The 25,868-nt window shown below is 43.2% G+C and overlaps 1 protein-coding gene across 4 annotated transcripts in view; it reads left to right on the top strand.

The window, feature by feature from the left end:
- The window catches only part of LOC148008923 (V-type proton ATPase subunit e2-like), a 63,652-nt gene extending 49,959 nt beyond the window's left edge, over positions 1 to 13,693 (top strand). Inside the window, exons 3-4 of one of the 4 annotated variants that reach the window (XR_015689885.1) lie at positions 11,801 to 11,970; positions 12,060 to 12,344. Coding sequence is in view for 2 of the 4 variants with exons in the window: in XM_087673916.1 (XP_087530042.1) it covers positions 13,517 to 13,580 (64 nt within the window). In the remaining 2 variants the exon portion in view is untranslated. The other 3 variants (XR_015689886.1, XM_087673917.1, XM_087673916.1) reach the window with 3 other exon arrangements.
- Positions 13,694 to 25,868: the final 12,175 nt, after the last annotated feature.

Here is a 25,868-nt window from a genome sequence, read left to right as displayed (position 1 = left end):
TGAAAGGGGAGAATGTGAGTGAGAAGTAAAAAGGGGGGGGGGGGGGTTTGCAAATGAAGTAGGGGTGCCAAGGGGTAGCTTGGAAGGAAGGAGAGGGGCTGATGGTGGTGGTTGGGAGGTAGGGGTGGGGATTAGTCGAAGACGAAGAACCACTTGTAATAGAAGAATCATCAATTGGATCTTTAGAGATTGCAGCCTCATCGAAGATCACATCCTTACCTTGATCTTTCAAGTCTTCAGTTCGTAGAGCCGATAGCCCTTAGTGGGATATGTATCATAGTAGTCGCTACCTCACCCCATAAGGAATGGGAAAGACTCATGTGCACCAACATTGAGGCCATTTGAAGCATGGTTTGATTGGCCCGCTCCACCACACATTTTTGGATGGTGTGGATGGGAATACTCCACCCGAATATTGTGGTCTCTACATAACTCAGAAAATAGGTTAGAACAACATTGCCACTATGGTTTGCTCAAACATTGCGAACTTTTAAAGAGGTTTGCTTCTTTGTAAGCACCTTCCACTTGGAGAAGTGGGAGTATTTCTTGCTCTTGTACTTCAAGAAATAGGACCACACATAATGACTAAGGTTGTTAATAATCAGCATAAGATACTTGGCCTTTTCAAGAGAGGCCGTGCCCATAGGTCCGCAAAGATCGGTATGTACCAACTCAAGTGGTGTAGAAGCCCTTCGAGTAGCAACTTGAGGATGAGGTTGTCTATGTTGTTTGCCCCTGAAGTAGCTAGGGCCAAGAGTGTGTGTAGGAGGAAAATTTGGAAGTCCCTCCACCTCCCTCTTGGAAGCTGGTTGAATAGCATCAAGATTCAAATCCCTATAACAAGCATACCAAAGCAGTCCAAGCTTGTGAGAAGACTGCGCAACAAGGGTTGTAAGGGTATAGAGTCGACTCTCCTATGTATCTATCCAAAGAGTAGCTCCTGAAGATTCATTCTCCATTGTGGCTGCATCTTGCGTAAAGATGACTTGAGAGTAGCTAGCTGTGTAAGACCGTAAAAAGAAAAAAGGTTAAAACCCAAATCTTGTATATAGAGGACTTTGGTCGAAGAAGAATGCTAATTGGAAATAAAGGAATGGTCCCCACCCCATGCATGGGGACTGAAGAGTTGTCACTAGTGGTGACAGATTCCCCTCTAGATCTCATGTCTTGAAGTCAAAGTCATGTGGTAAAAGGCCTTACTATCCATGAGCCAAGGCTTCTCCTCAGAAAAAGTAAGTGCCATATCCTCCATCTCAAACAAGTGTACGAAGGTAGACTCAGTGGTAGCGGATGTAGTCTTCAAATCCTTGGGTTACTCCTTGGGCTTCAAACAGGGGTACTTCTGCTAGCGCTTGTTCTCAGGATGAGTGCCCTTCCCACAATGTGGGCACTTGGGCTTCTTCTACTTCTCATCCTTGGAATCATCCTTCTTGTCCTCTTGTTTTTTAGCTAGGGGCTTTCCCTTCTTCTTTCCTCCTCGTGAACTTGCAGTAAAAGCCTTCATGGAGCCGGATCTACCAGTCCCCACCTCTTTGAGATGTGCATCGTGCTCCAAGACAAGTGGTGAAAGCTCCTATCAAAGAAGCTTATCTCGGGTTCTCGTTTTAGAAAGCTAGTGTAGAAAACATCGTACCTAGGAGATGGCAGTTGAGCCAGTAGAATCATGGCCATATCTTTCGAAGATATCCTCCTCTCGAGGAATGCAAGCTTGTCCTACATATCCTTTAGTTTATTGATGTGACCCTTCATAGAAGGAGAGTCATCAACACTGAGCATTTGAAGCTTCTTCTACAAGGAGATCTTATGGGAAAACGTCTTTCGATGGTAAGGAGATACAAGCTTCTTTCTCATCTGTGCTACTGTCTTCAATCCATGAACATGAATCAAGACATAATGTTGTAAATGTTAGAGATCAGATCAGCACAGGGCAGCAAGTGGCCTGGTGCAGTCGGACTGCCACGTGGCAGTCCGACCTGCAGCAGCCAGTCGGCTGCGCCCTATTTCCTCCGTTTCTCGGCTAGATATACCTGGCACTTTCAGCAGTCTGGTACACACTTCTCTGCTCGCAGGTTACAGACCGGTGACGCGCAGATTCTGTCTCTGTTCGCAGATTTCAGACAACAGACAGTGCAGACTGCAGCGGACTTCGAGGTGGACAGCAGGTTGCATCGTCAAGGTGGAGACACGCAGTCCCGCGCACTGCGCCCGTGTATATCTTTGTATTCAGCATTCTTTATACAGCAGATCTTCATCGTCCACTATCTCTTTCTCTCTCTTCTCTCTCTGCGTTCTCTCTCTCTCAGTCCTACGCTTCCGCACCGCTGCACTCTGACATGGTATCAGAGCAGTGTTTGAGGGCTGACTGAGCACAGAATCAACCTGAAGAGGAGTTTCCATCGCGACACAAATTTGCGTTTTTTGCGTTTAAGGGCAGACAGGAGAGCTGCGCCTTGGAACAAGGCTGAAACGAGTGTGGGCGCACAGGAAAGGAGTACAGGTGGTGGATTTGCTGCTGTTTACTGCTGTTTGTCGCGGAGGAAGTTTGAGTTTTCAGCCTACAAGTGCAGGTTTTGCTTTTTCATCACCTCCAGCGGGTGAAGAAGCTTCAGGACGCGGAAGAGCCTTAGCAGGCTGAGTTTTCCCAGTCAGAGGGGGCTGCTTTTGCGTTTGTGAAGGCATTGCAGGTGAAGATGTCTATAGAGATGGACTTGGAGTTCCAGGCGATAATGGACCGGAAGGTGCCTGTCTTACCGGCTCTTCCTACAGATCAGAAGCTCGACGGCGACAACTACCGCATTTGGCGCGTCATGATGTTGGCCATCCTTGAGTCCTATGATTTGGCGGAGTTGGTATAGGAGGAGATTGACCGGCCCTGGGTAAGAGATGAGTCCAAACTCTCTTCCGATGCTCGTGCGGAGTTGGCCAAGGCCCAGTCTCATTGGGACAAACTGAATGCCAGGATTCGATCCTTTCTCTTTCTATCATGCACTACAGCCGTGATCGCTCACATCGAGCACTTGACGGTGGCTCGGGAGATATGGCTGGAGCTTGATCAGATGTACAATCGGATGACCCTAATGAAGAGGGTTTCTTTGGAGGTACAGATGCGGACCTTGTCCGTAAATAAGTCTTCTTCGCTACGGGAACACATTAACAAGCTAAGGCAGCTTCAGATGCAGGTTCAGAATGCGGGGAAGCCGATTTCCTCCGAAGACATGGCGATCACACTATTGTTCCAGTTACCGCCACGATTCGGTACATTTTACTCTGCCCTTATTGCTTCGGGGTGAGAGTCTACTCTTCGGTGGGAAGAGTTGGTTCCTATGGTCTTGGACCAAGAGGAACAGTTAAAGGGACATAATGCTTCCAAGTCGGAGGCTTGACCAGTTAAAGGGACAGAATGCTTCCAAGTCGGAGGCGTTGACAGGTCAAGCCTCTCAGAAGAAGGGGAAGGACCAAAAGAAGAAGAAGGGGGATAACAAGTCCAAGAAGGACAAGGACAAAGACTCCACATGCCATATTTGTGGAAAGACTGGCCATTGGAAGAAGGATTGCCCTGACAAAGACACGAAGGACACCAAGAAGAAGGACACCAAGGATTCTGGAGCGGTGGTTGCACCCTCATCAGCTGCATTTCTTCATCTAGCTGTCATTGAGGACGCTTCACCGAATGCTTCTGATGTTGCGATGACGGCTCCCCAGGCACGAGAGTGGATTGTTGATAGTGGTGCCTCACGGCACATGACTCCTTCATCAGATGGTGTTGCCCAGCTGCGACCCTCGCGTGGGCAGATTCTCATTGGAGACAGCTCTTCAGTTTCTGTTGCAGGTCGGGGTAAGATGCAGCTTATTCCGGATGGACGAGGTGGTACCCATACCTCAGAGGTTTTGCATGTACCAGGATTAGGGTACCATCTCCTTTCAGTTCATAAGATTTGCTCCCTTGGCCTTTTGGTGGAGTTTGACAGTACTACGGTGCGAGTCCTCGATCGTGGATCGAGGAAGGTTCTCTCATCCGGATATGAGGAGAACGGCATTTACAAACTGAAGTCTTCCACCACCCTCTCTACTCTTCTTCTTACCTCACAGTCACAGTCAGAGTTATGGCATGCTCGGTTTGGTCACCTGAACTATGACTATCTTTGGAGGGCGTCACGTGGATAGCTTGTTCGAGGGTTGCCGGATATAGTGGTGAGCCAGCAGCCATGTGTCTCCTGCATACGGGGGAAGCAGCATAGGGATGCCATTCCCCACACAGCTTCGCGGCGGTCTACTTCACCGATAGAGCTAGTATCTACGGATCTATGTGGCCCTATGAGGAATGAGTCCTTGCGTGGGAGCTCGTACTTCATGCTGATCGTGGATGACTATAGCAGGATGACATGGGCCTACTTTTTGGCACTAAAGTCAGAAGCTTTCTCGCACTTCAAGGATTGGCTTCTCTTTGAGGAGAACCGATCAGGCCGGAAGTTGAAGACCTTGCGATCCGACAAGGGAGGTGAATTTGTTTCTAATGAGTTTGCTCGGTTTTGTGCAGATAGAGGAATTCACCAGGAGTTTGCCAATACCAATACTCCTCAAGAAAATGGTATTCTTGAATGGAAAAACCGCAGTGTGATCGAGATGGCGCGCACCATGATGGAGCACCGACAGACCCCTCAGGTTCTGTGGGCCGAGGCTGTGGCTACTGCAGTCCACATCCTTAATCGATCCTCTACTTCGGCCGTGGAAGGGATGACCCCATTTGAGGCTTATTTTGGGACGAAGCCAGATGTTTCTTACTTTCGAGTCTTTGGGTGTGATGCCTATGTTCACATTCCCAAGGCTCACCGTGATAAATTTGAAGCGGCTTCCCGAAAACAGGTATTTGTTGGCTACAGCTCCCAGTCCCAAGGCTACCGACTGTATGATCCCGTTAAGCGGGATGTGTACACTAGCCGTGATGTGCGGTTTGTGGAGGTTCCGGCTACTTCAACGGGTGAGGAGCATCCCGTTCTTGGAGATCCAGGGGAGAGTTGGGCTCCTTCTACAGTTCCACTGGAGCCCGTGCCTTTTGATTATGATTCTGTTTCTGACACAGAGGCTACTGTTCCACTGGACACTTCTGAGGAGTTACTACCGGTGGATATTCCAGAGTCTTCTGCTGATGGAGAACGACGAGGGGAGGTTCGGCCTCCTCCTCGCTGGGCCCGTGACACACTCCGTGATTCAGGGATCGAGGGGGTTCCTGAGGAGTGGGGACCGCAGGATGGTCCGCGGCGGTCACGGAGGCACCAGGCACATTCTACGGAGCTTGTTTGCTCCAACTATTGTTTGATGACCCGTGTTATGCAGGATCGAGAGCCCACCTCCGTGAAGGAGGCTTTACAGTCCGCCCCATGGAAGAAAGCTATGGAAGCCGAGTTGGAGGCTATTGAGAGGAATGGCACTTGGTTACTCGTGCCCCGCCCCCCGAAGAAGAAGGTGATTGGAGTCAAGTGGGTCTTCAAGACCAAATACCTCAGCGATGGTACTTTGGATAAGCACAAGGCTCGCCTTGTTGCTAAAGGTTTTGCACAGCGCCCAGGTATTGACTGTCATGATACTTTTGCCCCCACAGCTCGTATGGCGATCATTAGAGCTGTTCTTGCTTTGGCTGGCCATAGGAGATGGCCTGTTTATCAGTTGGATGTGAAGTCGGCCTTCCTCAATGGTGATTTGAAGGAGGAGATCTATGTTGAGCAGCCTCCTGGCTTTGGATCTTCAGATGGGAAAGTCTACAGGTTGAAGAAGGCCTTGTATGGCCTCAAGCAGGCCCCGCGTGCATGGAACGAGAAGATTGATTCGTTCCTCCAATCTCAGTTGGGATATCGGCGGTCCAAGGCCGATCCGCAGCTGTATGTTCACACTTCCGAGGATGGTTGTGTGCTGTTTGTATTATATGTTGATGATTTGATTGTCACAGGTGCTGATGCACAGCAGGTCCAGGAGACGAAGTCAGCTTTACATCGGACGTTCGAGATGACGGATTTGGGTCTACTCCATTTCTTTTTGGGCCATGAGATTTATCAGTCTCAGAGGGGGATCTTTATCTCTCAACAGAGATATGTACAGGAGCTCTTGGTGTCTTTTGAGATGGAGGATTGTCGGGCCCTCTCTACTCCTATGGATCCGAACTGGAAGGCCACTTCCCATTCAGCTTCTCCTTTGGCGGATGCGTCCCGCTATCGACAGTTGATTGGGTCTTTGATTTGGCTTCTCAACACTAGGGTTGATCTATGTTTTGCTGTTGGGCTCTTGGCAGGGTTCATGAGTGAACCTACGACGGTGCATTGGCAGGCTGCTCAGAGGATACTTCTGTATCTGAGGGGGACGTCTGATTTAGGGATTCATTACCCCGCAGGGACAGATGGGTCAGATCTTGTACTTGCAGGTTGGAGCGACTCGGATTGGGCCGGTGACGTGGACCACAGGCGGTCTACTACAGGTTACTGTTTTACTTTGGGTGCAGGTGTTATTTCATGGAGTAGCAAGAAGCAGCCCACGGTAGCCCTTTCGTCTACTGAGGCGGAGTATCGGGCCGCGTCTTCCACCACATGCGAGGTTGTGTGGCTTCGGAGATTATTGGAGGAGCTTGGGTGCCCCCAGACTCGTCTTACATTGCTGCGATGTGACAATGAGAGTTGCATTGCCTTGGCAAGGAATCCTGTTTTTCATGCCCGGACGAAGCACATTGAGATCCAGTACCACTTCATCCGCGAAAAGCTTCTGGATGAGACTATCATTGTGGAGTATTGCAAGACGGAGGACAATCTTGCGGATTTGTTTACAAAGGCGCTTCCTCAGGCGCTACTTCGGCAACATTCGAGATCCCTCAGGCTTCTGCCCTGCCCAGGCTCTGAAAGGGGGTGTTAGAGATCAGATCAGCACAGGGCAGCAGGTGGCCTGGTGCAGTCGGACTGCATGCAGTCGGACTGCACAGTCGGACTGCCACGTGGCAGTCCGACCTGCAGCAGCCGCCTGGCTATTTCTGGCGCCCTATTTCCCCCGTTTCTCGGCTAGATATACCTGGCACTTTCAACAGTCTAGTACACAGTTCTCTGCTCGCAGGTTACAGACCGGTGACGCGCAGATTCTGTCTCTGTTCGCAGATTTTAGACAGCAGACAGTGCAGACTGCAGCGGACTTCGAGGTGGATAGCAGGTTGCATCGTCAAGGTGGAGACACGCAGTCCAGCGCACTGCGCCCGTGTATATCTTTGTATTCAGCATTCTTTATACAGCAGATCTTCATCGTCCACTGTCTCTTTCTCTCTCTTCTCTCTCTGCGTTCTCTCTCTCTCAGTCCTACGCTTCCGCACCGCTGCACTCTGACAGTAAACTCATAATTGGGTTCAAGAGTTGAGCCGATTCTAAAGGGCTGCACCATCCATTGATGTCCCATGTGCAGGATCTTCCACGGGTCAGAGAATAGGGAGAGAGATAAAATCCTATAGGTCGAAGGTGTCAAGAATGCACTCCACTTTACATGACCATAGAGAATAGTTGGAACTATCCAATTTGTCCTCTTTGGGCAAAGAAGGAAGTAGGGGCACTTGGATAGCGGGTGCCATGTAAGGCATCTTCAGGCTAGTTGTCACGAGGACGTGAAATTTTGATGCTTTGCTTATGTTTAATTGACATTTGATTAAAGGATTAATCAAATGTGCAATTAAAGGATGCACGTGTGTTGCACATGTGAGATGCAGGTTACTTTTTTTACAGCTGAAGGCCCAAGGACCCTATGAAAAAGATGGGTGTCAAAGGCAAAAGTTGTAACAAGTTACACTTGTTAGATTCTAGGTGAATTTTGGTGTCAGTTTGCCCCTAGGACCATTAATTGGCCATTAAGTGTTAGTGGTGACACTAGGGACTAGGCATTAATTAATGGATTAATGCTTGTTCAAGGGTCAAGTAATGCATGGGACCACTTTGGGTTGCAAATGGCCTAGCCAATTAATTTTTGGATGGGCAAGGTCAATTTTCTAAGCATGGATGAAGGGCTGAATTAATTTTCAGAATTAATTAATTCTGAAAATTAATTAAATGGCTGGAAATTGCTGAAAATGGTTTAAGAAAGCTGCCACTTGGCAAAACTTTCCCATGCAAGTGGAGGAAAGGCTAAATAGGGTTGAAGGGAGAGGGAAATCTCGTTTTTTCATTTTGGAGCTGTTGGACTGTTGCTATTTGTCACAAGGAGGTGAAGATTTGATGCTTTGCTTATGTTTAATTGACATTTGATTAAAGGATTAATCAAATGTGCAATTAAAAGATGCACATGTGTTGCACATGTGAGGTGCAAGCTACTTTTTTTACAGTTGAAGGCCCAAGGACCTTGTGAAAAAGATGGGTGTCAAAGGCAAAAGTTGTAACAAGTTACACTTGTTAGATTCTAGGTGAATTTTGGTGCCAGTTTGCCCCTAGGACCATTAATTGGCCATTAAGTGTCAGTGGTGACACTAGGGACTAGGCATTAATTAATGGATTAATGCTTGTCCAAGGGTCAATTAATGCCATGGACCACTTTGGGTTGCAAATGGCCTAGCTAATTAATTTTTGGATGGGCAAGGTCAATTTTTTGGGCATGGATTAAGGACTGAAAAATTAATTAAATGACTGGAAATTACTGAATATGAATTAAGAAAGCTGCCACTTGGCAAGACTTTCCCATGCAAGTGGGGGAAAGGCTAAATAGGGCTGAAGGGAGAGGGAAATCTTGTTTTTTTCATTTTGGAGCTGTTGGACTGTTCCTGCCAGCTTTTGGGGCCATTTCCCAGCCATTGGAGACCATTTTGGTGATGGAGATTGCATATTCTAGATCTTGGGAAGCTGGCAATTGCTGCTGATGCACTTTCTCTTGAAGATCACAGTCTCTGATGCTCCTATTGTTGTTGGTGCATCTGTTTGGGGCTGGTACAACAGGGCAGCAGCTGATTTTGATCAGTTCTTCATGACAAATCTCAGAATTTTCTCTCTCTACAGCACTCTCATCTCCTTCAGCCTATGCTCAACCATTCTCAACAATTCTCAGCCATTTGGAGGAGATTTCAGCCATTTTTTGGTGGGCTGATCTGTAATTTCTGTAGTAAACCCTAATTTACAGAAATTAGGGTTTAGCAGCCACCTTGGGATCCGTGCCAGAGATTGAAGGCTCAAGGGACTGAAATCAGCAGCTGATAATTGAGGATTATCAAGGGATTTCAGGAGCCAGCCCACCCCGAATTGATTTGGGGTAGCATTTGGCCAGCCAAGGGTCAAATTGGAGAAGAAGTCCTGGGTGAATCAAGGGGCAAATGACCCAAAAGCTTTGCTGGTCATTTATGACAACAAGAACAATTGGTTAGCAGGAGGAGATTGAAGAATCTCAAGTTGTACTCCTTCCAATTGAATGAAGCTAAAGAAATACCGCAAGGGGCGCCAGTTTTGGGGCCAACAGGGTGTCTACTGTCCAAGAATGTTATGGTAAAGTGTGTATTTCATTTTATGTACATTTATTTATTGCTGTAATTAACTCTTAAATCAGGTTATCACCACCCATTCCAAGAAGGAAGGCTGGTTTCACTAGTTGACCGAGCCTTATGGGAAACATTAAGGGAGGGAGGAGGAGAGGGTTGCTTTGAACGAGGAGTTTGGATGGGGGACTCAAATCTTTGATAATTGCGCGGTCTCTCAGATGAATGATGAGAAACCTCATCCTTTGAGTCATCAACGTTGAGAAACTGGTGTCAAGACATCTTCGAAAACCTGCAATTACCCAAGAAAATCTGCATTTGGTTGGCAATAGCATGGGGAAAGGAGGAAATCAGCTACAAAAGTTGTGTAGATGTGCCGCTTGAGGGAAATATGCTGTTGCTTGCTGCAAAGTTGTCACCGATTGGAGAAGACTGTCACTAACCTGCATTTGCAGCCAAAAAGCTGTTGCCAGCCGCCGCCAAGTAGGATTACGATGTCGCTTCAGTCCAGTTGTGTCACCTCATGCAGCAATAAATGCGTTTGCAGCAAACTCAAGGGCTGATGCTTGCGTTTTGGGGCTGAGTGGTCTCCTTGTCAGATAGACTGCATTGTGTTGTCTCTTAGGTAATGATACCATGTGAGAGTATGCAACGAAAGAAGGAACATGAACATAGTGAGAAGGGAAGAGAGGCAGCAAGAAGAAGGAATAAAATTTGCATTGATTGAGAACGAATGCTGAATACAAAGGGAGGATTGATTAGTCTTTGCACGTAGCTTGAGGCATTAGTGAGGGCCCTAGATCAGGTTGGAAATGATGATGGCAACAACCGTAGTGCGGGAGAGGGAGGAGAATGTAAAAGTGAGAGGAGCAACCTACAAAAGATGATGGCCAAAGTGAAGAGTGACTAGCTATAGCCTATACATAGCTAAAGACAACCGAATCTAGATGATTTGCAAAAAAGGGTCCTAATTTGACCGATTTGCTGGAAGTAAACCGAGGGCTGTAATAAATGCAGTCCGCGGACTGCATAGCAAAATTGGACAAATAATGAGGTGGCATCCTGGATAGTTTGGAAGTAGATAGGCACTGAGAGGAGGTGTAGATCGACTAACAAACATAGGAAAAGGGCCTAAAATAGGAGAAATGCATTCTAAAATGCCAGAGCTCCCTTGTCTCTGTCAAACTTTGACAGGAGCTCATAACCGGGAGATGACAGATTGACATGACTAAAATAGGCATGCTAATGAAGTTTGCCTTCCTTAATGGTGATTTGAAGGAGGAGATTTATGTTGATCAGCCTTGTGGTTTTTCGTCATCCAATGGCCAGGTGTATAGGTTAGAGGTCCTTTACGGCCTCAAATAGGCATGCTTGGAATAAGAAAATAGACTTGTTCCTCCAAGGGAAGTTAGGGTAGCGGCGCTTGTCTTCCAATCCCCAGCTGTATATCCACACCTCATCTGGTTGGCATGCATTGTTTGTGCTTTATGTGGATGATCTTATCTTGACAGGTGACCATCTCTAGAAGGTCAATGAAACAAAGGAGGCACTACATGAGGTGTTCGAGATGATGGTTATGGGCCTTCTCCATTTCTTATTAGGTCATGAGATTTGGCAGACTCCGGGGGGGTTTTTATCTCCCAACAGTGGTATGTGCAGGAGCTCTTGGCTACATTTGCTATGGAGGGATGCAAGGGTATTTGTACTCCCATGGATCCGAACTGGAAGGCTACGGCCCATGCGGATTCACTGCCTGCGGATCCCCTGGATTGGCATTATCGGGCTACAGTTGGTACAATTAGTTCTCTTAGGCATAATTGCACCTTTCCCGTCAGGTTTTGGCATTTTCAGCAGCCACCAGGTGCGGGCACCTTTTACCAGGCGGGTCAGACAGTTTTGGGGGAGGCGGCAGCGCCATGTGGCAGCTCTACAGCAGATTGCTATTTTTTGGCATTGTTTATGAGCAGTTGGTCAGATCTGGCTGCTGGACGGCCAGTTTTGGCTGGCCACCCTGATCATTTTATGGCTATTTTTCATGCTATTTATAGCCAACAGTCAGCTTGCCCACACCGACTTGTGTTTCAAGTGGTTAGAGAGATCGGCTCGAGGAGATACTTTGACATCCCATTAGTATATCTGCCTTCTTCATTTCAGCATTCATTGGCTGCAGATTTCTGGGTTCGTCTGTCTCTTTTCTCTCTCCCTCTTCTCTTGTGTTCATTATTGTTTAGTATTGTCCATATGCTTCTACATTCACTGCACTTTGACAGAGGAGCATGTGTCCATTCTCCAGCCATTTGGGGACATCTCTAAACTGTTGTTTTGTTGCAGATTCTGCTTTTACAGACTTCTTGTGCAGGGAGGCCTGAATTATTCCCCTACAAGCTATGTTTGGTGCTAGACATACCCATCTTAGTCTGGGTTTTCTGTTGGAGCCCGTTCCTAGAGCTGCGTTTTGCAGCATGTGGCTGTTTTCTCAGTTTGGGTGGCTTCATTGACAGGTAGGCAACCATTTTCTGTCGCATTTCTGGGCTGGGGACTTGTATGACAGCTAGATGCCATCTCAGACCTGCTGGGTGGCCGGTCACAGGTGCTTGCATCATCACTGCAGACCCTGATCTCTGCTTTACTTCAGGCTCATACTTTCCCAGGCTCTTCTGGCTGTTTACAGCCCTTTACAGCTGGGTTTCAGCCTGCACACCCTGGAGAGCGTGTTTTCAAATCAGCTACTCTGCTTGGCACTATGGCACCCTTCTTGCCTCAGATAATCCTTGTCTACACTGTGGCACATCATCTTTTGCTGACCAGCAGATTGACGGGCCCCGAACAGGCAGAGAACAGCGAGGGAAGCATTATTTTCTTTCTTTCTTTCTTTTTTTGCAGGTTTTCCTGGAGGACTTCTTTGGCTGTGGGGTATGACCGGAGGGCATAGGTGTCAGGGGTTTTAGAAATGGGAGGTATGAAATGGGTTTCCCAAGTTCCAATGAGGATCCTAAAACATAAGAAATGTGTTTTTTTCAATATGAAAATTAATGAAATTTTATACATATAAGTATACTTGGAAGTCCCATGGTCCACAACAAAACATATATTGAACATGATTCAACATTGTATACAAAATCTAAGTGAACAATCAACAAACCAACAGTTTTCATAACACATACACAATATACCATATTCCACTGTTCATTATTACAAGCCTTGAATTAGGTGTCATTGGCAATTACGAATCTCAAGCCGAAAGAGTTTGACCCAATCAACAAATAGGAGTCTGGACTGAAAGTAAATGGAACTGCATGTTCTTGCACCAATTGTGGATGTCATGACCAAAAAGCGTAAAAAAGCACCAATCATGGATCCTTCAAAGGGTAAGGAGGCTACTTATAATAGGCCATAATGAATGATTAGATCTGACTCAGAAAATGGATCAATTGATCCAACTAAAAATGGGTGGACTGAAAATATTTGATCGTAAAAATTAATTTGGACGTTTCCTATGTTTCTGAAATGCTTGCCCGTTTCCTACATTTCCCAACATAGGAAACACGTTTCTTGGTTAACTAGTTTAGCTAGGTTTAGAGCTAGAACCTTAGCTTTTTCGACAATATGTTATGTAGTTTAGCTTTCAGTCAGGAAGTCCAGGCCAGTTCCAGTCTTGTTGGGGTGACTATACTGTTTTTTGACCCCTTGAAGAGTTAGTGTATGGACAGATAGATGTACATGTACATATTGTTTGCACACTGATTGGAACTTTAACTGTTGCGATCATATTGGGTTGCTTTTGGTACAAAGTCTGTGAATTGCTGCAGGCTTACAACTGAGTATGCTAGTAGAATATGCTTATAGTTTGCACTCCAGGGTAGTGTGCAATATTTCTATTCATTGATTTGCTGGGGAATGAGTGACATTATTCATGGACCATCCTCAGGTTTCATAATACTGATTTGTTTTGGATTGGTTTTATTTAGTGTTCCATGATACTATCTTTTTTTGGTGGTTTTAAGTTTTGTTTCATAATATTGATGGTTTTTTTGGTTGTTTTTTTAGGTGGGCTATTGTGTATTTGGCACAGTGGAATCCCTTGGTGAATCCAATTTTGAGTGAAAGCTAGGAGGAATATGGTTGTTGGCATTTTGATGACTTCAAATTTTTTGGCAAGCTTTGTTTCATGCAAAATAATATTGGCATTTCATATTTAATTCAGCATATTCCAATTGGATAGTATGGTAGGGGATTGTTTTGTATATGTGCTTGTATATATTTTTAAAGTATTCCCAGTCAATTGTGTAGATCAAGTTAATTCTCTAAACAAGATGAACAAAAGCACAGGTCAGAGCGCTGCAATAAGGTAGGCTTATGGATTTGATTGCTTGATCTGTCTATTTGTACTCGTATTCACAAAAGTAATAAGGGACAATAGAAGTTCAGAGTATCAAAGTAGCTAAATAGAGGTTTCAACTTTGAGGTTGATTACATGTACACTCTCTGGACATTATTATAAGAGGAGACTTTCTTTTAGTTTCTGCATCAAGCTCAATAATAGAGTGCCAAGACACTTTCAAGGCCATGAGAGAAGACAAGGTGGATATGGAAATCTTTTCACAAAGCCCCTCTTAACTCTTCGCATTCACTTTTTTCGATGAGAATGTTGAAGTGGTTACATGCTTGCCTTAGATATCATAATTCAATCTTCTGTCGATACCTCTATTTCAAGTTGAGGTCTAATTTTTTTGTGCCACAGGTGTTGTGTATTTTTATTTGTAGTGATATTTGAAAAACACATGTTCTCATTTGCATGAGCAATGTAGGACCATTGGGTTGCATCAACTCCTTGTTTAACATACACTTGTTTAATATCTACACAACTCTCTCACTTCGATCTTTTGGTATCAGCATAAATGTACATTGTGAGAATTTTTTGTTGGACCATGGGTGTTTAGTAGATATATACACTTTGGAGGGGACCTTGCGAGAGTGAACACTATGTTGGATGGATCAAATTGATGCTTTGATTATTTTGGAATTGGTTGCTTCCCAATTGTTAATTGATGAGTTGCAAGGATAAGTAGGCTTCATTTTTGAACAGTGAATAAGTTATGTTAGACTACAATGCAAATCTATCTAATGTCATGTTGTATTACCACGATACTAGGCTAGATCATGTAGATTGTATTTGTTGAATGTAGCTGATTTACTTGCAACATATGGTTCAAGTGAACTCTCTTGTATTTTGATCATGCATCTCTCTACTTTGAGATACAAATACGTGAAGATTCCCTACTATTTACAATAAAGTTTATTTATATTGACCATATTTTAAACATCTTGATGAAAAATGCTACAACAAATGCTACATGGGGTCTTTTTAGTGGGTTGTAAAATATCTATGAGATCAATGAGCATCAAGATGTAGTCGGCACATGAAGCGCATGCTATGTGTTGCCAAGCTTACAATATACGTAATTGGTGTAACAGACGTGCAAGGCTAAAGCTCTTAAAAGATAAAGGTTATTAACCTAAAATGGTTATTTAAGGACTTTAATCACAATTGTAGGATTGTTTGTACAAGAACTCAGTAATGGAACTTGTATAAAAGATATTTGAACTTTGGTTTGCTAGTGCCTTGGTAAGCACTTTGGGCTTTAACTATTGTAACTATTCTTGATACTCCGTTCATTATCAAGGCAAATGGTAAGCTCAGGAGGATTGGGTGGGTTGACAATCAAAGTTCTTCTTGTGATGGTACTAGTTGAACTTAGGATCAATAGGCTAGAATGAAATGATAATACTTTCTTTAGCGCCTGAGCAATTTGAAAGATTTGCATGCCTTTTAATGTTTGTTCCACCATCCCATTTACACTATTGAAGATCGAGACCTTAAATTTTCCCCGTGTTTGGCACATGGATCACCCTTTAAAATGGTAGATTGTCACACTTTGGGTTGCCCTAAAAAAAGGAAGTTACTTGGTGTTGCCTTGTGGGAGTCTATAGCATAGCACTTCCATAACATGAAATTCACAAAAAATTGGTCAAGTTGATTAGTATAGTTGACATATGCATTCATGCATCACTTTCCACTTGTTTGGCACATGGATCACCCTTTAAAATGGTAGATTGCCACACTTTGGGTTGCCCTGAAAAAAGGAAGTTACTTGGTGTTGCCTTGTGGGAGTCTATAGCATAGCACTTGCATAACATGAAATTCACAAAAAATTGGTCAAGTTGATTAGTATAGTTGACATATGCATTCATGCATCATTTACAAACATCTTAATGTTGGCTTGTGCTTTCCATAGTTTACATGTATGCTTGGAATTTGAATTCTCTATGAAGGTTTTTTTGGGCCACTAGAATTTCCATAACTTGAGTGACTCCATGATACATTAACATTAAAAGATGGTTGTTCTAGCTTCACTTTTTCTTTGTTCATAACATGTAAGGTGAGTAAAATTTCAAATGGTGGCACTACCAAGTGTATCTCTTTCTAACCTTGGACTTGCAAGAGATCCAATAGTAAAGGAGCCTCTTGTTCTACTCAGAGTGGTATAGTGTTTAGTACATGTGCTAAATTGCTAATTTCCATCCTCAAGCAATGAACAAACATATATTTTCTTTCCTTATTTCACACAAAATAGCAACATACCATGCACATCAAAAGCTTTTAACTATGACAAATTTGATCTCTTGTTAATAAAATTTCCTCTTGGTATCATACCATGAATGTAATGTGGATTTGATTTGTAATTTAAATAGTAGTATGTAGAACTTCAATTAGATAGTGGTTGGTTTATAATTTAAATAATAGTATATAAAACTTCAATCGAATAGTGGTTGCACACATATTTCTCACTTAACACAGATATTAGACTTCTAGAATGTGCCTATTGTTCCTCTTAAAACATCGGTTTATCTTGGCATGTAAATTGTTTATTTTGTTCAATGATCTTTTAGATATTTGCATTTAGTTGAGGAAAATCATCTCCTATTCACTTTGCTACAAAGTTGAATTCTTGGGTGGTGTTTTTATTATTTATCGGGTTTTGTTCCTCGGGCTCTTTATTTGAAACCTTGAATGCTTTGTTGTTTTTTTTTCGTCAAGAGTAACTTCTAGTGAAATTGCACTTAGCAATATGGCGATTAGCATTACTCAAAGTGTTGTAGCTAGGAATTACTTTCTGTCTTTTCACTTTGGTAGTTTAGTCTTTAGAGCAGGTGGTGTTACTGATATTTGAGCTTAGGAGGTAGTTTACTAGGAGTGCGCATTGTTGAGGGTGCTGATGAGAGAGTTGGGACTCGGGAGAGAATCGAGATCCCACCCACCGCGTCTTAAAGTTCGTTTAAGGCATGTTTGGGCGTTCGGGGGCGGCTGACACGTGGTCCCCTCTCCTCTTCTGCATGCAACCTGCCAAGAGGAAGGGGCATGACGATCGGGACCTAAGCTCTGGGAAGAGGACGATGACAGAGGATGGAGGCGCCATGGATATCGACTGTGTTTCGGTGGCCAAGAGCGCCTGGAAAGACCAATCTGTGGCTAAGAAGGAGGTGCGCAAGCAACAACTGGCTTACAATGAGGGACGACGAGCTGAGGCAGCAGTGGCGGGCAAGAGATTCTTTCAACAAAGATCGCGCTCTCCTTGGATCGAATCAAGCAACGTTACTCGAGCCTATCTACTGCTGGTCTGTTTTTCTATTTTCTTGGTAAGGCTCCTAGTGAGTTGGAATTTGACCGCTGGTTCTCAAGCACCTTCCAAGCTAGAGCAGGGTTCCTTCAGTTTCGCTTTGTGGGGAAGGGATTCTTCATGGCCTTGGGGTCTCAGTCTGAACAAGACTGGACCCTGGATGTGCTGTGGGGTACCGTAGGAATCTGGTCTTCATGCTCTCACAGAGCCGAGGCTTCTTTTTGGAGAAGGTGCTTCTCACGAATGCTCGGTATGGGTCACGTTTCAGGAGCTTCCATTGTGGCTCAATGATGAAGTGCCAGCATTGGCCTCAGTGCTGGGAAAGGTGCTCCACGTGCCAAGCACTGCTATGATTGATGGAGTGCTCCAGCATGAGCGCAGGGCCTATATCCTATCGATTGAAGCTAGGACCCACCTGAGTTTATGGAACTCAGAGACACTAATGGCTTCGACATCATTCTTCAAGGCAGGTTTGGTACCTTCCTCGATGCCTGTGCAAAGCAATCACTTTGCAAAAGATTGTCCTAGCAAGAATGAGGGAACACATAAGCCTGATGACACCCGGAATGAGAACTAAGCTCAAGGACGGAGGAAGGATAACGATCTCATGGCAACACATGATAAAGGAGGCCTAGCCTCAGACTCACAAGGCAAGAAGAAGCCTGAAGAAGGTAAGCAGGGCAGGCACAAGAAAAAGCAAACCAAAGAATGCCCTAAGTGCTGGAGCAGTGAGTAAGCCCAGAATCAACATGGATAAGGAGAACATTGCCCTGGGCTCAAAAGGGCGAGGTAAGGCCAGCTAAAATAACAAGCTGTCAATTAAACAGATTGCCTGCATTCCACTTGTGGATAGAAATTACTATGCTGCTATTGAGGGGAACAAGGATATGGTGGACGATATCTGCTACTGAAATGGATTGAGCCTCAAAAAATCTGATCAAATGGATTGAGCCTTAAAGAAGCTGACCGGCCTATCTTGGAACATCATGGGATTGTGTTCCACTAAAAGGAAGGAGGTCCTCTATGGGGTTCTCAGCAAAAGAAAGCCAGATATTCTGGCTCTACAGGAGATCAAAGTAGATGCAGGAGATGCTGTCCAAATAGCACCACCTGGTTATGTTGCAGTGGTCTCTGGGTGTCAGAGAGGAGATGGAGGGCCAATGCTGCTTATCAAGGATCTATTACAACCCACACTGAGGTGGTTTGTTGAAGATGGTGCAGTGGTAGCTATCAAAATTGGAGGGGAGATTGCGTATGTGGTTTCAACCTATGCATCTAATGTATCCGGGAGAAGGGCAGCACAATGGGATTTCATGCAAAGAATAGAGGATTACCCCACCCTGCTCCTGGCGGATTGGAATATGATGGAAAACAAGAGTGACCGCTCGTATGAAGCCTCATGCGTGAGCAAGGAGGAGGTTGAAAAGTGGCAGGGTCTAGTGAGCTCTCACCAACCAAAGGATGCGATTGCCTTAACTAAGTCTCCACATGTCTTTACTCGGCATAATTGGCAGGGGGGCTTGAACTGGAAAGCATCCAGGTTAGAAAGAGCCTACGCTTATCATGATGCATGGTGGCTCTCTGCAGATTGTCAAATCGAGGTCCTAAGCAGCTTTTGAGGCCCTACGGAGTAACACATAGCTCCCTCTTGCAGACTCTTAACACTTCCCAAGTGATCAGGGGCTCCCTAGGGCCTCAAATAACTTTAGAGTGTTACTCCCTAGGGCCTCAAATAGTGGCCCTCCCTCTTGCAGACTCTTAACACTTCCCAAGTGATCAGGGGTTTCTTGCTAGAGCAAGAAGAGTGTGGTGTGAGACCCGGCAGACGCATGCAGATGGCCTGGCAATGTGGGAGGCCTGTAATGGAGCCTTAGTTTTTTCTCGCCAAGAGCCATAAGCCGACAACCGGCCAGGACCAGAAGGGAAGCTCAAGAGCAAGGGGCAATTGTTAGTGGCTCTTTCTCTGTATCCTAATGAATCTATCCTAGTTTGCTTACTGTGGGAATGTGAAGACTTTTTGCAACAGCAGAAGTACAAAGTATGTGTGGTGCAAATCCAACTCAAGACACAATGGGACCTGGAAGGTGACACACCGACTTCCTTCTAATATAAAGCTCTCAAGCAGAAGGTGCAAAGAGAGACAATAATCTGCATTGAGGATGATTGGGGAGGAGGGTAACACAAAGCGAGGAGATCATGGAGTTATTCCACAAACATCTGTTTTCCATTGTCGGTGTTGACTTTGTACAGCCGTCGGATTACAACGAGAGATTAGCTGAATTATTCAAGGGCTACCCAGGTTTCATCCTGATTGAGGTGGTGACTCATTTAGCAGACTGTTCTCTATGGATGAGGTCGCCTTTGCAGTGCATGCCATGAAAGAGGGGAAGTCTTGTGGTATAGATGGGATTCCAGTGGAAGCATACAAGCCAATATGGGATGTTGGCAAGAGGGACATGACTGACTTTGTGAATAGGTACTTTAGGATGCATGAGGTGCTTGCAGCTATCAATCAAGCCATGATAAAGTTCATCCCAAGTCTGAAGCCAGACTCTGGGTAGGCCAATAGAGGCTGCTTACAATGCTCACTGTTGCATACAAGGTTCTTGCAAAGCTTCTGACCTTGCGTATCAAAATGATCCTCTCTAGGGCAATACAATCCAGACAATATGGATTCATCTTTGGCTGGAAAATTCAGAATGCTATTCTTAATCTTACCTGTGCTATAGATTGGGCACTAAGCAGTGGACAGAAGTGTCTTTGGGTCGATATGAACCTTGGTAAGGCCTATGACCGGGTCAGCTGGAGAGTTCATCTTAGCAGTTTTACAGGTAATGGGGTTTGGAGACAGGTTTGTAAATATGGTCGTTACACTATTCATAAATGCTTCAGCTTGCATCTGCATTAATGGGGAGGCGTCAGCGGCTTTCCCCCTCAAGAGGTTAGTTCAAGAGGGGTGCCCCTTTGCTGTTGGCTTTGGTTTCTGATCTAGTACTCAGAAGGATTGACTGGTTAATCCAGCAAGGAACATCACTGTCTTTAGTTCTTCCTGATGGTAAACAATTCGGCTCCCAGTCTTTTATGGATGATAATGAACTTGCTGATTGCTGAACAAGAAAATTTGGATGTCCTGTTGGGAGTTTTTCAGACCTTTGCAATCTCCTGTTCTCAAGTACGTCTAACTAAAACTGAACTCCTCTACATTGGGTTTGAGGACCCACCTCAGTGGGTGGGGTCCTATGGCTTCAAGGTAATTGCCAAAGAGCAGGTATTTAGATACCTCGGCTGCCCACTAGGATTGGGGGTGATAGGATGCCAAAGGTTTGACTGGTTCATGACCAAAGTCAAAGGGAAGGTGAGGAAATGGGAGCTACAAGCAGCCTCCTTGCTAGGCAAGATAATCATTTTGGATTCTATGCTGGTCTACTCAGTTGTCTTTATCGCAGGGATCCTGACATTCAGTGTTGGTGCATGGAAAGAAGTAGAAAAGATCTTCCGGTCCTTTCTCTGGCAATCTGGTGATCGACATGCATGGCATGGCATACCATGGGACGTGATAACAACAAATAAGTTGGAAAGGGGCCTAGGGGCCTGGGAATCCCTACCCTCAAAGAGAAGGCCCGAAGATCCTATTGAATACAGGCAAGAGACTACAGGAAGATCAGCCATGGATGCTGATTATTAAGCAGTGGATGGAATAATGCAGATTACCTGGGGGCTTATGGGAAATTTGTTGGCAGGATGTGCTTATGGCACAACAGGTCATGATCAGAATACCGCAGTCAGACAGCTGGGTGTCTAGTTGGACCTTGGAGATCCTCCCTAATGGAGACAGCTGGGTGTCTTGTTGGACCTTGGAGATCCTCCCTAATGGACACGAAATGAGCTGGCAACAAAGAGGAAAAGGGAGATGACTCTCTGGAGATGGTCGTATGGACATTTGGTGGAGCATATGAAGATGATTTTGCTCCTATCTACAGGCGTCCTAAGATCTTGAGAGGCTTGTTCAGTAGGGGGATTGGGAGATGGATAGGCATAGGGGATAGTAGACAACTGTGCTTCCTCTCCTTGGAAGAAATCACCCATAGATGGCAGCTGTCTCTGATAGTGAAGCTGAGTGGATGAAGTGCTTGAAAGGAAAAGGCATGACTGGCCCAGAGCCCCCTTCCTGAAAAATTGTCTTCCATTCATGTCAATGGCCATGGAGAAAGGGAAGTGCCTGTGGGATGCAGCCATAAGGAAGGACTTTGAGTGCCAAGGAAGGCACATGCTCAAGTTTGCTGAGTACTGGAAGAAGCATTACCCACAGGTCAAGCCCAAAACATGGAAGGAAAGGGTGAGGAGGGTCTGGAGACAGACCTCCTCCAGGAGGTTGAATTTTTACCTCTGGAGGACCGTAATGAACAAATTTTCAACTAGGGAAAGCTTAGCAAAAGCTAGGGACATTTCCCCAATGTGCCCCTTGTGCAATAGGGAGGAAGAGACACTGCTGCACCTGCTGTTTATCTCTCCATTTAATTGTGGGGCCTAGGGCGAGTTGAATGAGGCATTGTTGGCTATGTGGGATGCGACCCATGCAGTTATATGGAAATTCAGAAATAATAGGGTCTTTCAGGGGCTTAAAAGGTTTTATGGGCTTGAGGTGGTCAAGCGTAAGCAAGAAAATTTCAAAGTCTTTACGGCCTTTGTTAAAAAGGATAGGATGTTCAAAGCCTTATATAAGGCGATGAAGACTAATGGCTGGTCTATGACTTGTCTCCACCATTAGGTGGATTGCTGTAAATATATTTTATTTTTAAAGCAAATGCTTGCATTATTAAAAAAAGAGTACTTATTGTCATATCTAGAAAATAATTTAACACTAGTTGGGAGCAAATGATCAGCATTGGAATGAGATCCAGACTTGAGATTGGGCAACATCAATCTTTTAACACAACTTGTATTTTTCATGTTTACCATCTCTTATTGGTTGCAAAAGTAATGCTCTAGCTTGTTTAGAGAACCTAATCTTAACTCTAAATTATAACATTATGCAATTGTATATGTACTTTTTTGGAAGTTATATTAGAAAAAAGTATATTTAAATCTTAGTTATGCTAGAAATTAATTGACGTACAAACAATAACCATGGCTTCAGTTATATAGGGATCATGATGACATGATTACATTTTTGTGATCTTGTAACAATAACACATTTAACTTTGAGATTTTAAGTTAATAAGATTAAAAATAATGTTAATTGGGTGAAACTTGCTATGTTAGTCAATCTGTAGGGATTTTTATGTATCTCAGCGGGCCCATGAGCATAATGGTGAAATTTGGTGGGTTATCTAACCATGGAAAAATCACTATATATAGAGGAACTTGGTTGCATTTCACTTTTCTAGCTTCCAAGTGAGTCTCTTATAGAGTGTATCCTTCTCAGGTGAAAACTCTCTTATAGGACAAAACCTCGAGTGTATCTCGTACATTGACTAGATGGTTTTGAGAATCTTTTGATGAGTGATGAACCAGGTTTCATTCTTTGCAAAAGAATACTTAAAACAAAAACCAAATTATGGGCAAGCAAGATTATGTTACTTATTTCAATGAGCAAGAGGTAATTTTTGATTGTATGCTAGTCTTGGTTCTTGTTTTTTAGTAAATATTGGAGCAATCACAAAGTGCTTTATATCTTGGGTATTTAGTCCTCTCATGGGTTATAGGCATCCAAGATATCAAGCATTATTAAACATGTGTGGAACTTTTTTAAATGAGTTAATGTCCTAACTTGAGCAATGTTTTGTTCATGGTTCGGTTGTTTGACTGTGTTGTCATTGACTTGGCAAAATTAGTCCATTAGCATTTGTTTGTCATTGGTTTAAAGATGTGCTTTAATGTTATGGTTATTCTTATAGGTTGTATACATAGATTACTTATTAATTACTTATATGAATTACAATATAAGTATGTGTATAGAATATATATGGATACATTTATGCATGTTTGTGTGGTATAAAATCTATGAATGTTCAAGGTATTATTGCATGTTTACTTGTGTCTATGCATATTCTTAAGGTATAAAGGCTCTCAATTTCAAATAATTATTTCATGTTTACTTATCTTTTTCATAATTCTTTTATGTCACATTTGTTATGTGTTATGAACCTTCCAATCTCACATAGCCAAAAGCAATATGGTGTATGGAAATAAATTGTGCATAGGCCACATTTAATACATAACCAAACACACACAATATAATGTGCTTCCTTTCTGTCATCCTCCTCAACTAGTTGGCAAACTACTTCAACAACAATCGAAGACCATTACAATGAACATGCACTCTAGTAAGGTAAACTAGTAATATAGGATGATATGCTAACAACTAGGGTGAATCTTCAACACTTGCAACATAAGGATTTTTGTATTTGTACTCATCATATGGAACATGTTTGGTTTGCAAGTAATAGGTTTTCCCTTTTCTCCTATTGTTCATTAAAAGAAAAAACAATACTAATGATATATTTTTATTTTATCTAAAAAATTAGTGTGTGTATATAGTTGTTGAAACAATACAGTAATAGCATTTACATGCAAGTATGCTTTTTATTTTTAATTGTACTTAATTTGTATGTTTACAATTAAGGGTTTAAACGATTAATTGTTCCATGGATTGTTTTATCATTCATTTATCTATTTACTTATTTATTTCATGGATTGTTTCATGTATTACTTGTTTGTTTGTTTTGTTTTATTGCAAGCATTTGTTGTAACTTGTAGATAGTAACATTATAGTAGATAAGTGATCATTGATCACTTATTTGCTACCTCCATGTGCATTGTAGTAGTTGAGAACTTAAGAAATTACCTAGATGTAAGATCACAAATAAAGTCTTACAGGTCTTCTCTTAAACCACACTTATATAGATTTTAAGGCTTGTTGAGCTTTTGATCGAGCATGGCAAAGTGTTAACATGTTAGTAGAGTGATCCCTATTTACATGAAATTTTAAGTGATTATATAGCAATTGAGGTTAGTTGTCCAAAGAAGGATGGAATGTTACAAATACTATACACATATTATAAATATAATCTATGAAAAAAATGGTAATGCTACAAATAATGTGTTTAGTACAAAATATAATCTATGCAAAAAAGTAAATTATTTATGTGGTGAGTTTAATCTTGTTTAGCATACATTTATCGATTAGATTTGTTGATCTTTAAATGTTTTAATTAATATAATTAGATCTTCAATTTAAATGATATTAGAGTAATCAATATAAACTTTTCATTAAATCAAAATAGTAAATTTAACGACCCCTAGGTGTGGTGCTGTGTTTGTGCATGCACATATTTTTCTTTTCTTTCTTTTGAAATACAATGTAGCATAAGAAGATTTTCTAGCCTCTATGAGGGGGACATGATGGTAAGATCAAGAGATTGAAGAAGGCTCTTTAGAAGGGATAACAAGGTCAATGTCAAAGAAGTAATGATAGAGTGGTTTATGGGTTTTGAGGCAAGGTATCTTGGAGATTGAGACTTGGTCGACGAATGAACTTTCAGAAACTTGTCTCTATATTGGTATTGGTCTTGTTTGTGGGGGAAGAGAGTAGTCGATAGATATACCTATGGAAGTACGCTTGCATGTGGAGTATGATCTTTGCAAATGTGGTCTTTTTAAGTCTTGTTCGGTGACGTGTTCCATGTAGGCCTTCATTGCTTGGTATTGCTTTTGGTAATTATTCAAGGAAAATGGTAATATTCGGTGGCTTTGAGTGTTTGATCCATTAGCTTAATAATCTATGTTGTTGTGCATTCATTTGATACAAATATGAGAACACATGCAGTTGACTTGCTTCAAATACCATTAACAAAGCTGCTAGAAGAAGTACCACTTACCAGTTCATTTGAATCCTGGTTATGTCTATTATTGCTTGGTGGTGACCCTTTTGTGTGGCGAACCCCATATGGGTTAGCTCCAAGTGAGAGATCCCCATCTCAATGGTGGAGCGCCCTCATATCGCATGGTCTCGCAACCGTTGTATGTGGTGAGGGTGATAATTGTGTTTAGGAGGTGAGAAAAGCCTACAGGTTATTAGGGAGTCAACCAATGTTGAAAATTGCAACCCTGCCTACCCTTCCCTTGTCTACAACCCTGCATATGCATGGCAATCAAATTTCCAGGATGTTGTTGGTGGATTGATGCCAAAGAAAATGCTCAATCCTTTCCAGTCTCCAATAAAAAGCACTCACAAAGCAAATACATTTATGAGAAGCTACAAGATCTTATAGGTATCACGAGAGGGTTATTCTTTGAGCTTGAGTCTGGTTTCACAAAACATATCTGAAGACATGAAGAAGGATGTGGTCTTCTGTGGGCATAATGAGAAGTTATAGACACTTCAAAACAATTTTCAACTCTCTGGTTTGCAATTGCCTATGCCTTGATCAACACATCCGAAGGGTCAACTATAAATGTTGCTATGAATATCTAGTTTTAATAATCTAAGGTTCTTTGCACAATTGATTGTAGATAGAAGAAACTAGAGTTGACCGGACTAGTGGTCATCTATACCAAATTTTGATAAAGAAAATGAGCTACATTGCCATTGCCATTAGTCCCATTGATAAGCAATAATTGATAATAATGCCAAGGAGGTGTGTCTAACTTCATCCCAAATTTTATATACATTAAGTATTGTTTTACTTTCAAAAGACGGCCATGGTATGTCTAACCTT

The sequence above is a fragment of the Lygodium microphyllum genome, unplaced genomic scaffold (genome assembly GCF_053477565.2).
Source record: "Lygodium microphyllum isolate KBCC unplaced genomic scaffold, Lygodium_microphyllum_v1.1.10 scaffold_46, whole genome shotgun sequence".
Taxonomy (NCBI): Eukaryota; Viridiplantae; Streptophyta; class Polypodiopsida; order Schizaeales; family Lygodiaceae; genus Lygodium; species Lygodium microphyllum.
This window is presented reverse-complemented; position numbering and strand designations above follow the sequence as displayed.